At 39.3% G+C, this 14,048-nt stretch overlaps 1 protein-coding gene across 2 annotated transcripts in view; it reads right to left on the bottom strand.

Annotated features, from left to right (window-relative positions):
* MDFIC2 (MyoD family inhibitor domain containing 2) overlaps positions 1-14,048 on the bottom strand; it is a 100,289-nt gene that overhangs the window by 24,705 nt on the left and 61,536 nt on the right. The window contains exon 2 of one of the 2 annotated variants that reach the window (XM_057704427.1): positions 12,426-12,464. The exons of the other annotated variant lie outside the window; for it this stretch is intronic. Coding sequence (XP_057560410.1) covers positions 12,426-12,464 — 39 coding nt within the window. The remainder of the gene's footprint in view (positions 1-12,425; positions 12,465-14,048) is intronic. 2 annotated transcript variants of the gene reach the window in all.

The following is a 14,048-nucleotide window of genomic DNA, read 5'->3' as shown; positions in this document are numbered from 1 at the left end:
TTTTGGTCACTGGAGATGAAGACTCTTTGAGATTCTAGGTCCTCAGCATCTGAAATGCTTTTCTGCCATAAAGATAAAACTAGTCATTTTAACTCCTTGTTAAGAGCGCATTGGCATTTGTATTTTTGTCAAGTGAGTTATATAAAACTATACATTTAAAAGCATTTTAAATAATTGATATATATGGATTTGTTTTTGTCCGTGTGCTTATAATTTAGTACTTTGGATGGGTAGGCTTTCCACAAAGCAATTCTTTACTACTGCTACATCTGCTTTGGATTAATCTCACTTTAATTGAATGCCAGATACATTCTCAAGAGCTCAAAAGGTTGAAAACGGCAACAGAAACTCTAAAGGAATAATACTTAAGGTGGAACCATAGGGCCTCCTGGGTTACATGAACTTCCTTACCACTTACCTAATGGAATATTTAAACCTGAAATGAGCCAGCCATACTTTGTTTGAAGTTGTCCCTTAGTGATACACAAACAGGTATAAACATACAAGGTGATTCCAATTCAGTAATTGTGGCAGATTGAAACGAGGATGCTTTCTTTCTCTAGGAGAGCTCTGTAAGTCATCAGAAGATACTGCTGATGTTTTAAAGAAAATACATTTGCTCTTGTCAAGGTTGCTCGGAAAGGAATACCTTTACAGGTGATCAGCTTGTTGAGTCTAGCTGGTAATTGTGGTAATGGCGGCATGAGCCCACCTACATCTTGTTTTATAATACCTAGGAGAGCGGTTCTCAAACTTTTTGTGTACCTGTTATGAGCCAGAGGACAACTGAAATTCAGGGAGATGAAGCAGCTTGTCCAAGGACACACAGCCAAGACACAAACCCAGTTTGTTCTGACTCTGAAATCCTCTCTCTTGTTAGCATGCATCTCTGCACAGATTCCTTAAAATCAGCTGAGGTGAGTGTCGAGCACTGATAATAATCACTTGCATCCAATACTTTGGGCACACACATGTTTAAGAAGATGTTTGAGTTAGAATTAGAAATGAAACTCTCTTCCTTTCTGAGCAAAAGTTAACTTTTCTAGATTTCAAGGAAACTAGTTGCAGTGCCTCAATTAGGAAAGACTGAAATTCCCTTCTCCTAGAAAATGAGAAATCTATTAAATTCTCGTACTGGCAGAATGAGACTTAAAGGCTGGTGCCCTGTCCTAGGTTCATCACCAGAATTTAACTCTAAGATCTTTCTTTTCCCAACATAGTACCCAATTTTAACAGCATCCTAGGACAGAACCAGGTCAACGTGGTTGCATCCAGTCAGTTTAATTCACATACAAACGAGCAAATGATGTTAGGCTTCTTTGGGTTCTTTTGGTGTGGTTTTTTGTTTGTTTGTTTTGTTTTGTTTTTCCTTCTTCTTAGAGGCGAATTTACTCTTATCACTTTTTGGGACCCAATCTTTGACTCTCTTTTACTGTGCTCTTTCTTTGCTACCCTTTGGTCAATCTGACTTTTGTAACTTCTTCCCCCGCCCCAGTCCTTGTGGTTTTCTTTCTTTCTTGACTAAGCTGATGTGCTCTCTGTGTTGGATATGTACAAAAGTGCAATATCTCTAGTCTTTATATATTTCCCCATATATCTTAACCTTTATTCCTTATCACAGCAGACATTGTAGAAAACACCAGGTTTGTGTAAAAGCCAAATCCTCACGTGTATCTTTATCACTAACAAGCAGAGGGAAAATATTGAGTGTGGATGAAATGGGATTAGTAAACTGCAAGAAAAAGCCAAAATATGTTTTCTTCTAAGTTTGTAGGGGGCTTTTTGCTTAGTGATTCAGTGTCCTCCCATTGAATTCTACACGGACCAGACACCCTGCGTTCTTCCTCAGTCTCACAAGCACGTTGTGATGGTGGATGAATAACCCTGGTACGTGTGCAGAAATGGCTCTGTCCCTCAAGCTGGTGTTGAAGCCTCGATGGTTGAGGTGTTTTGCTTTATTACGTGCTCCCATCTATTCTGGAAGCCCTTTGGATGGGCTCCAGATGTTTCATAAAAGGTGGCACTTTTTATGAAGAAAAACACTTAGTTTTCTCATTGGCAGCGCTTAATGAGGGTTCTCTGAAGATAGGAAAGCACCCTGCAGAGGATGCATTTAGCACAACACTATAATTTCCGCAGCGCTCACTCAGGCTCTGACTTTACAACTGCCCCTTTGCCTTCGCCAGTGCCCAAGGCAGTAATGGGGTCAGTTAGAGAGCTTCCTTCAACACTTGGGAGTCTTCCCTCTGAGACTTCAATGGAGATAGACACCAGGAGAAAATTCATCCCTCTGTGGTTTTTTTTTTTTCCATTCATTTAGAGGTTCACTCAGCAAAATGCCATTTCCAGTTCTGTTCTCTATTAAAACACTGTGGGTGATAACATCACTGTAATTTTTGCAATATTTCCCCCCCCTTAACCATCCAACAAAGAAAGGAGATGGATGAAAATGTATGTTAAGTGAAAACATAATATTATATCTTCTTTGCCTTTTGCAAAGGATGTTAAAACAGATTCATTAGTTTTGACTAAATGCAAGGTTTCCATGAGGATTTTCGATAAGTGACGTGACAGAGTTGATACGTGCACTCAAGACAATGGAGGTTAAAACTGTTTCGAAAATATATTTCTCTCATATATCTCACATGTTGAGCAAGTTACAGAATAAATATATGGTAGATAGTTTTCAATGTAAGAAAAGAATTTTCAAGGCAGGTCTGTCTTTTCATGAACTACCTTTTGTGCTTTGATGAGCCAGCCAACAAAAGAATTTGGTGGGGGGGGGAGGTGAATAAGAGAAAGTAATTTATAATACTGATGTGTCAATATGTTTTTCAGTAAACTTCTCCCCAGATTTGCTTGAGTTCTCGTCACTGTAAGAATTATAATTATATGTCTTCCTCCCACTTTGAAAGTGGCACAAGGCACCCGTATGCAGTTCTGCCGTTCAAGTCGTCGCTAGAATAGAAATGTCACGACTCAGTTAACAATGCTTTGTGATTCACGTGGATCTTTTTTTATAGTGTTCTTTATCTCAAAAACATTGTAAATCAGATATCTACCTCCCACTCTTTTGTTCATTTGCAAATTTTTATTATTCTAGTTGAAGAGAGCAGTGGTGTGTCAGGAGTCAGAGTGTACCGTTTGTGTTCTTCCTGCTTCAAAATCCTGTTCTCTGTAAAAAGGCAAGATGCCAGAAGCATGCCTGATTCTGACTTCCTTATACATGTTTGTAAGAAAACTTTGTTTCTCTTGTGGATCAAAAGAAGTTTGGTGTTTCTGTAATCCATGGAGATGAAACAATGGGAGGAAAATATATTTATTATAGAAAGAAAAAAGTACTTTAGATGTATGTCTTTTAAAAATAAGTCATTTGCTTCTGCCTCAGTGTCTCCCTCTCGAGCTGGCTTTTACTGCAGCACTGCTGTGTTCAGCTCAAGATATATGGTGGTACTTTTATTGAAATAACTTCAAAATGTCCCTTTTAGACAAATATTAGTAATGGAAAGAGTGTTGCCCTCCTAGGACTTAAAAATCATGCTATCAGTATCAAATCTTTTTTTCATCACCAACTATCAAGTTGTTTTTTTGATATAATGCTTGCATGATTTAAAACAATGTAAGGAGTGTGAAATGTAGCACCTTATTCCTGAATTCAGAAATATGGTATTCATACTTGATTAAAAGAAAGATCCCTCAGAAAATATCATGCAATATCCACCTAATAGATGAATTTGAGGCAAGACAACAATCAGTAATTCACTCATTCATCTGGGGAACATTTATGGATTCTTTATATAGTACTTAGCAATATGCTTACTGCTAGTTGATACACAAAGGTGAATAAGACTTGGTCCCTATCTTCTGAGTTTACCCTTCAGTGGGGTGATAGGCACTCAGATGACATCAATAGCATACGGTAAATAGCATCAACAGCATGGATAATAGGGGTATGTACATAGTTCTCTGGGCGTGAAATTCAGGAATTTCTAATCATGCTTGGTGTAATGCAGATAGATGTCTAAAAAGAGATGACATTTTCACTGGATCTCAGAAAATTAGTATTCAATTGCCAGGTGGCCATTGATATTCAAAGAAGAAGAAAAAGTTTGTAAAACACGGAAGTGTGAAAACCAGTATTTAGCAGAGCATGGCAAGAGCAAGTGGGGAGGAGGGAAAGGAGAGAAGCAGCACTGTGAGAGTTAAGGTTGAGTTTTTTATGTTTATCTGTGGATTTTAGACTTTAGACATTGGGGCAGTGGTTCTTGATTTATGGGGAATGGACCCCAAGAAAGTATACGAACTTAACACAGATTCCTGACCCCTCGCTGCACCACCTCAGCATACAAACTATATCCACGTTCCCTTAACTCCTATTTAAGTGCCTGAAATAAACATTTTAAGCAGATATAAAACAAGATCATATATTTGTCTTAGAGATTCCAATATGGAGGATGAACTGTAAGGAAAGTAAACTGGAATCCAGGATTCTAGCTCTTCTTATTTGACTGCTTTTCATCTCATTAACCTGTAAACCAGTTACACCTTTTCCTTACACTGTTTTTTCCTGGGCCACTATAATATCAGTCTCTGTGAATTTTTCTGTGCCCTTTCTTGCCCAAGAGATGAGAACATTTCCAGAAAAGGTGTGATTGAAAGGACCAAATATTGCAAAGAAGGCAAAGATACTTCAGGATGGGAAACAAACCACTGAGTTTGGTAATTTGGTGACAGTTTGCTAGAAGACTTTCAGTAGGTGGGTGAGGCTAGAAGACACATTAAAGTAGGATGCAGGGCGGAAAACAGAAATAAGAAATTTAGTAAAGTGGAACATATAGTACTCTCTCGGTAAGTAATAATAGCTAAATATTTCTAGAGGCTTTTGATGTGCCAGACAATGTTCTAAGACTTTTCATATTATAAGCTTATATAATCCTCACCACAACCTTATGGGCTAAGCACTATTGCTACCCACATTTTACATACGAGGAGGCTGAGGCACAGATAGGTAATATAAGTTATGAATTGTAATTGCAGACAGTAAATGGCAGAGTTGGGATTTATACTCAGGAAGTCTGGTTCCAGAAAAGAAGATGAGCTTTTAGTTATCATGGTGCCCTGCCTATGATAAAGTAGACTTAATAGGCAAATAATAAACATTCATAGTACATATAATAAGTAATATTGATAATATAGTGTTATTATAATGGTAATAGAATATGCAATATAAGTTAAATACAAAGGAGAAATTTTAATGATACAGTTTGAAATGGTCACCACAATTACGATTTAGTGTGAAATAGTTTAATAATTGGAACTGAATAAGGTGTTAATAGTAGTCTTTACTACCCTTAAGTTTTAGAAGTTTTGTTATAAAGACAGCCTTTTTTTTTGCTGTAGAATTTATTTTAGTAAACTTTTTAGAAAAGACAAATACATCATTTTTTGACATAATCTCCTTGTTTTTCAATACACTTAAGACCCTTTTTTAAAGGTGACTGTTTATAATATGATGTAAAATAGGCAATAGTGCAAAAATACTGAAGAAAATGTAACACTATATTATTTTCACAGTGAATGAATGGAAAAACTTTGATTTAAAAAATCTTCTAATCACAGTTTAATTTGAAAAGTCACCCATCTTTAGCATAAGTATTTTTCTTACATCTCAGAAGGAACTGTATGTCTTGTAACTGATATTAGGCTGCCAAAAAAATTTTTCACTAATGGAAATTCAGAGATGGCCTCTCTCTTTTTTTTTTTTTTTTTATTTAAACATAGCATCCAAGTTTTTGGAGAAGAATCTCTGGTAGGCTTGTTCTAAGTTGTCTTTTCTCTTCAAGTTATAGTATATGAATACATGAAGGAAAGAAAAAAATTTCTAAAGTCAATTTATTGGAACCTGGAATAACACTCAATATTGTTTACTTTTTAAAAGGTATAGTGTTAAATGTTGAAAATTGAAAAAAAAAGTTTTATTCTTTTATAAAGGTAAATGTATATTCCTCCCATTATTTTTTTTTTCATGACTCATTTCTTCTTTGATAGCACTGAAGTTTCACTTGTATTTCGGTTTTCTTTAGTGACTGAGGTGTATAGCTGGATTATACCTCGAAATTCCTTAAATCAATCAGTAAATGGTATTAAGTGTCTGCTGTGTGGCAGAGGCTATACTAACCAGGTGAGGAGAAACTCATAAGTCAGTTTTCAAGTCACTTCCGGTCAAAGAGCAGACTACACTAAGGAGACTGAGAATTCCATGTAACAAATGCTCTCACAGAGGTTATAGGGATACTGGTGGGGGCACCCAGCTCAGTCTCCATCTGAAGAGGTCTTCCTAGAGAAGATGAGTCATTCAGCTGAATCTGAGGAAGAGTAGGAAGAATGCACATGTTCTTTTGTTAAAAAAAAAAAAAAGTGAAACTTTGTATGGAAAAAATTCAATTATCAGCATTCTGTTACACATGTTAGAAGGGGAGTCAACAAAGAAGAGTGAGGAGGAATAGTCAGAGGGTAGAAGGAAAACCCGGAGATAGTCAAGGAAAGTGAGTGTATAAAATAATTTAGTGGTCAACAGTGCCAGTGTGTATAATAGGGGCATTTTATATCTAGAAAGCTCCTGAATCCAAGGGCCAAATATAGATTCAAATATAAAGATGTTGCAGGCCGATCTCATCTGGTTTGAGTTATCATCCTCCTCCCAGGTGGGAGAAGAGGATCTGAACAAATGAAGGTCTTTATTAAAACGGTGAACTTCAGTGTGAATAAAAAGACCGCACCCTGATCACATTTTGCTACTTTTCCCTGCTCTCTGGTGGCTGGATTGACACTTAGGAGGGACCAGTGGCCACAAAGCACAGCAGCACTGGTCCATCCTGTCTTGCCATTGCTCTGCATTTGTAACACTTTTTTTTTTTAACCTTTCCTGACAAAACAGCCTTATTGTTATCAACTGTAAATGTATTAAAAACTCACAAGGGCATTTTAGCATGTGTATCATGCCTGAAAAATATTATTCCCTGACAGGCTCCCATTGGCAAGTGAAAAGAGGTTTTATTGAAGGAAACAGCAGTAGCAAACAGCGAGCAGTGCCAGGAAGGTAATTGTTCTTTTAATATTGGAGGCACATGTTCACTTAAGACGAAGGCTCCTGCCCCTGCTTCATCCACACCCAGAGGACCCGCCAGACAAGCAGCCCTGCTGCCTCTCTCTGGGATCAAGCTGTCAATGCAAACTTGCCTTCTTTCCCTTTTTCTGAGCTAAGCTCTACCCCCAGAGCTCCCGATGCCTTCCTGAGTGAAAGCTCTGAAAGAGCTCCCTTCTAAATTGCATCACTCGTGCAGCGCTCGTGCAGCACTCTTCAAACTGACAGAACAAAAGAGCCAAATTCCAAAAGTCTGGTCTGAGTGACTTGTTAGTTACGCTGGTTGATTACCTCTTAATGGGTTCTGAGAATGGGCTGTGGTCCTTTTGAGGCTGCTTAAGGAAACCTTGCAGAGTTCCTTTCTAGTTAGTTCCTAATTAAGGTTGATTTGCTTAATCAGCAAAACACACACTAAGGGGAGAGAGGAGAGACCCCAGAAGGAAGTTCTTACTACTATCTCCCACCCCTTCCAATCAGTGGCAATAAAATTACTTGGACCAGGAGTTACCAAAATAAACTCTCATTGGAAAGGACTAAACAGGCCTGGTGTGTGTCAGGGTGTGTGTGTCAGGGTGTGTGTGTATGTGTGTGTCAGGGTGTGTGTGTGTGTGTGTGTGTGTGTGTGTGTGTGTGTGTGTACACGTACCTCTTTCCCTTCCAGAACTGATGCAACCCCAAATAATAGTGTTTCTTTGCCGGTTATGTAGCCCTGCGAGTTGCCAAAGCCTTATTGTCTGCTCCTTCCGCCCGGCTCCCCCCCAGCCATTAATGAATACATTCAACTGGCCAGGGTCACGTTATTATTCTGACATAATGAACTGGGGGATGTGATTTCCAAGTTCTGAGGCTGACACTGGCAGGGTGACGCTTTCACCTCGAGGTGCCCCAACTGTATACTTGACACACTTGGAAGAATAAATATTGATCTGCTTTCTGAGGATGTGTGGCCATGTGAAATGTTAATGCTTTTAAACAGCTTTGGACATAGAAAGTAGCTATTATTACCACTATTATTATAAGGTATAAAATCTCAGAGAGTATCTCATCTTTACCCTTTATCCTCATGATTAGTGCGTCTGTGTTGAGTGCCCGCTGTACTCACATCACTGCTCATGTGACTGGATATGGTGATGACATTCATAGACAAAGACATTGATTTTGAGACTCCCCAGTAAGGAAGGTAAGGATTATTCTCAACAGTAACGTGTATGCATGTTTTGTGGATTTCCGATAACGAATGTTATCACGGGACCTCATTTATTACTGGGTTGAAGATTTTCCATTTGTCTTCTCAGGGTGGTTCATTCTTTTGTATGGAAGGAAGGAAAAAAACGGCCACTTAACATCATAGTTGGCTGGGAAAGTTTGGGGCCCTAGAAAGGATGGAGCCTATAGGATCTAACCTTTGCTCTGGCAAAAGAATTTCTGGGAAAGTTTAGATACTAAAAGTGAGTACCCCCCAAGCCATGGTGTAGGGGATGGACATAGTGAAACTGCTGTACATAAGAAAAGGTGAAGTATGTGGTTTGGGTGGTACTGGCGAAGCTTGAAGGAAACAGGAGTGCAGCAAGATGGCAGGAGGCAAGGATTCAGCATGGAATAATGGCCTATGAGAATGGCCAAGTGACATCGTTAACAATATGGCTGTCTAATAGCTAATTTTAAGTCGCTTGCTGGCTGGTGTTTTGCTGATAAAGTCCTCTTCCCCATTGTTTTCTCAAACATTAGTAAAAATCTGTTCCACACATAACCTATTGTTGATGGCATTAAGAATAAAGAGGTTGAAGTCATATCGCTGAAACCAGCTGAGGCCCCGTGTAGATCTGAGACGTGGGAGGTATTTGCAGTGAGTGACTTGGGATTGCGTGTGAGACAATTCCGCTTTTCTTAAGGATTCTAGACACTTGAAGAAAGGGCTGGGCTGCTACCTGAGTGTTACATTTGTTTTTTTATTAAGTTATTCATTCAACTAATGTTGGTTGAGTATCTACTGTATGCCAGGGACTCCGATGCAGGTTGGGAATAGAAACGAGAGTAGTCCTGATAAGACCTGTGCTTAGTCCAGTGTATGGTCCTGAGTAATGGGATGCACATGTATCTACTTTGCAGCAGTTGGGAAATGTATAAGGATCTTTTGGGATCTGCCCACATACTAGTGTTTCTATTTTCTTCCCCACTTCTTCCTTCCTTCCTTTATTTTAGGCAAATCCATTTCTTTGCTGGGTCCTCGTTTTTCAGATTTGACTCGAGTTGTCATCCCATGTAACCTCCCCTTCTTCCCACCTAGTCACACCTTGCCAAGTCTGCTTTACAGCCTTGGATATCCTCAGCCTGGAGAAACCTCACATTTTGATGATTTAATTGGTCTAGAGTTCAGTCTAAGCATCACAGTTTGTAGCAACTGCCGAGACGATTCTAATGTGCAGCCAGGGTTGAGAACCACTGTCTACAAGTGTGCACATAAAATCTGATTGGTACGGTTTCCTGTGATTGCATTCAGCAGCAGCATTTCTCTGTTCCTGTATATTTTCTTCTATCCCCATCAGAGGAAAAAGGGACCCTCCTCCTTTTCAAGAGGACCTTTTGCCTCAGGAGTCTGCATCTCCTCCTCTTTCTCCATCCTCGGGAGGCGTCTTTACTCACCGGCATCCCCTGTCCCTGTATTTTCACTCTGTCTACTGACTCCGTCCTGCCTCAGCATGCTTGCTTAGGTGCACCGTAGCCTGAAAATCCTACTTAAGCTAATTTTTCCATCACCCAGTTCCTCAGAGGAGTCCTCAACACAGACGATTTTACTATCTGCTCATTCCTTAATCCTTCACAATTGGCTTCCATCCCCACGCAACTAAAACTGATCTTTCAAAGCCCATGTGGCAATACATGCTGGCTGCTTAATACGTATTGGCTGAGTGAATAAACGAATGAGTATGTGACTTTCTAATCATCAAATCAGTGATCGTTCATCAGATGCCCTCCTCCTTGATAACATGGCTTGTCAGGCCCACGACTCTGTCCCTGTCTTCTTTAGCATAGAATGATGTGGGGTTTTTGGTTTTTTGTTTTTGTGTTTTCCTGCTCTGATGTATCTTCCATGATCCCTTGGTTGGCCACTTTGCAGCGTTACACATGTTTATGGGTCGTGGTGGTAGATAAACTTGGCGTACAAATCAAGTCCCTGCCACTTCATAGCTGTATGACTTACGACAAATGGCCCACCTCACTAAGCCTCATTTCTTCATCCATGGAGAGGAGGTAATAATAACGTTGTTTTAAGGTTATGTGCTACTTCAGTGCCGTAGCAAAGTCACTAAGCGCTCAGTTAATGTTAGTGAGTGTTGGCATTCCAGTGGCTGTGCGTCCCTGTGGGCAGGGCACCGTGCCATGTTCCCCACCACTCTATTCTGTCCTCAGAACCTACAGCATTGGGCTCAGGGTCCTTGAAAACAATCAGCTGTGAATGAAGGAGCCAGTGCATCGTCTCTAGCCTCTCTTTTTTATTATTATTATTTTGTTAATTTTTAATTTAATTTAATTTTAAGCTCTTTATTGTAGTATAATTGCTTTACACTGTTGTGTCAGTTTCTGCTGTACAACAAGGTGAATCAGCTATATTTATACAGATATCCCCATGTGCCCTCCCTCTTGAGCCTCCCTGTCACCCTCCCTATCCCAGCCCTCTAAGTCATCACCAGTCATCCAGTTGATCTCCCTGTGTTATGCAGCAGCTTCCCGCTAGCTATCTATTTTACATTTGGTCCTTCTCAAAGCTTTGCCTTAGGCTGTCTTCACTCTTTCCCTTGCTGACCTCATTTATTCCCTGATGACATTTTGACCTCATTCATTACTTCCCTTCTTCCTGTAGATGACTGCTACTTCTAACCTGATATCAGACTCTGCTTGTTGTGACCTCCATATCCAGATGTGTTGTCTTTAAGACACGTTCCAAGCAAACATCCCTAAAGGCATTTCTTTGATATCTTAAAATCCCTCATACTCAGAAAAGAACTAGTCTTTCTTCTCTCTCCATAACTCTTATTATTCACTTACATGTATTTGGCATAGCCTTCGATATAAAATATATGTATTTAGGCTATATATTTGTTTAATTTATATATGTACATACACATACACAATATATGTATTTATCTATGTAATGACCTCCAACGAGTTCTATCTGCCTATTTGTTTATTGGCTTGAAGATAATCCCACCTGCAAAATGTTATTCTTCCTCATATGTAGCTCAGGGTATTAGCTACCTACCCCACTGACAACCAAAAATAACAAGAAAATTAATTTTTAAAAGTTCACACACTCCTTACCCAGCCAGTGTTATCTTGATCAAAAACTTCCTTTTATGTAGACAATATTTATTAAGCAAGCAACATGTAGATACAGTTTCGTTGTGAAAAAAAAAAAAGAGCTTGAGAGATATGGAAGAAGAAAAGGAAAATTCCCACCTCACCCCAGCTGCTTGCTTCTTTCTTACGGAGGTGGCTTTACGGAGGTGGTTCCTATTTCCAGTTTGGGATCACTCTTTTCTACACCTTTCCCTATATTAATGAACATACGCATGTCTGATTTTTATTTAATGTAAATGGGCCATACTCTATTTGTTAATGTCACACTGGATTTTTCCCCCTCATTAATATGTCTTGCTCATTTAGCCCTGCCTCTTCCTAGAGAACTGTTGTAGTATTGCCTGCTATAGGAGCAACATGACATATTCAAGCAGACTTTCATTGCTGAATGCTTAAAAGCTACCTTGCTATTTATTCCCCATTCCTCTGTGTCATCTTTCAACTAAATGAGAAAGCGCATTTCAGCTTTTCTGTCTTGGCCTCTTTGTATATGCCTCACAGTGAAACTTCTTATCCCTCCACACTCAGCTCACATGTTAATTATACATGGAGTCCTCTTTGCTAATTCCAGCTTAAGGTGGTATCTTTGAGAGATTCCTCAATCCTTTGAGGATAGAGACTGAGGTTTTTATCATCCCTCAAAGCTAAACATAGGGTCCTAAATAGTGTAGACTCCGAATCCATATATTGTATAAGTGAGTACATGACTTTTAAACTTTTGTGACCTAACATGTATGCACGGATAGGCTATAATCACCTTCAAGGTAAAAACTGATTGCGGTGTGCCTTGAATAATGCAGATGTGTGATGATGTGTATGCCAGTGCTGTGGCCACTGTACTGTGGATGTGGACAGAGATGGAGTCCTTCCCTTATCATATTCCAGTATAGGAAGCTATTACAAAGAAATAAAATGCACCTACCAGAGTCTTCCAGAGAACTTTGAATTGAGCTGGATGATCCTAAAAGAAGAGAAATTAAAAATAATTATTTGCATAGGTAGACATTTTTTGCTTTCCCAAGATCTTTTACTCCCTTCTTCAGGAAAGAGAACCCCACTTTCCATTGGAGTACCTATTCCTTGTAGCTTGAGTGAAATGTTCTTGTCCATCCCCGCTCCATGCACAGAGACATGGTAACCCGCATCCTCTCTTTCCCAGCCATAGTGGTTTGTTGTGGGATGGCTTTAAGAATCAGATAGTACCAATCAGCTTGCTCCCTGAGGCTTGAGATTAGCCTTCTGGAAGTGAGGGTTCTCTCCTCCTTTGTGAGGTAGAAAGATAATGTAGGCTTGTGACTGACATAAGCCATGTTTCCTGCCTTGTGTAAAGCGCCTGAGGATAAAGCCAGAACAGGGAGCCAAACAGCAAGAAAAGAAAGTGAAGACAAGGCACTGAATTCATCATTTGGGTCCCTGGACTCACTTACTTCTGGAGCTCATCTACTCCTGGACATCCTAGACACATGAATGTACAAATTCCCTTTACCTATGCTAGTTGAGTTTCTGTGCTCTATAATGGAAAGAGGCCCACAACACTGTACAGGAGGTTTTATTAATTTTAAATATTTCTTCTGACTCTGTTTCCTTCCCATCTCTATTTAGAGGATGTATGCTGATAATATTTTCTAAATTCAATTGTTTAGTCTCTGCTTTCTAACTCTCAAAATGTTCATATAGTAGAAATGTCGAATTACGTGGAGGTATGCCAAAAATGACCTACAAAAATGGATTAAAATTGAAGGCTGGATCTTACGCTAAAATGCCTGGTAAGAAATAAAAAAAAACTAAGATATGGTTTCTGCTGACCTGGTCTTTCAATCAGTTCTATTCAATTTATGTTAGTGAGAAGAGAGGACAAAAATTCATATGTATTTAGTTTCTGCTCAATTCAAGTCTTTCATGAAATTTACCCCTTTCATGTAGATGCTGTGATCCTGACTTGGGAGATTTTTTAAAAGTCCAGATGATTTTCAGAGCTTCATTCTTGCCCAAGGTCATTAGCTGGTTAGATACGGTCGATTCAAAATTAGGATCCAGTTGGGTCTGACCACTGAGCCCTCTTTCTCCACCATCCGGAATGCCATACAATTAGGAAGAATGTTGACTCTTTGGTCTCAAAGCACATTTCCAACTTTTAGTTGACTATCTTGATATTCATGACTTGGCATTATTGTTTTGGGGAAAATTATGTTCTGTGGAGAAGTATGTTGCTATATAGGGAATTTGAGATTTGAATTTGGAGACATGAATTCTAGTCCTGTGATTTTTCTTTTTTCCACTAAAGAACTCTGGGATTATGGAACTCAATCTTTTTAGATCTTAGTTTCCTCCACTGTCAAATAAAAGATATAAGGGCTGATCATGTCTCAAGTCCATCCTGGTCCTCTTCTACTGGTAAGCGCCTCCCAGAACCCTATAATTCCACAATTAGAGATTGTAACACCCTGTGTCATGATTATATGCTATATGCAGTGATGTCTTGTTTAGCTCAGTATTTCCCAGCAATGAGCCCAGCGTATGGCAAATAGTAGATGAGCAATAAATA

The sequence above is a fragment of the Hippopotamus amphibius genome, chromosome 13 (assembly GCF_030028045.1).
Source record: "Hippopotamus amphibius kiboko isolate mHipAmp2 chromosome 13, mHipAmp2.hap2, whole genome shotgun sequence".
NCBI lineage: Eukaryota > Metazoa > Chordata > Mammalia > Artiodactyla > Hippopotamidae > Hippopotamus > Hippopotamus amphibius.
The sequence above is the reverse complement of the archived record's forward strand: the minus strand, read 5'-3'. Positions and strand labels throughout refer to the sequence as shown.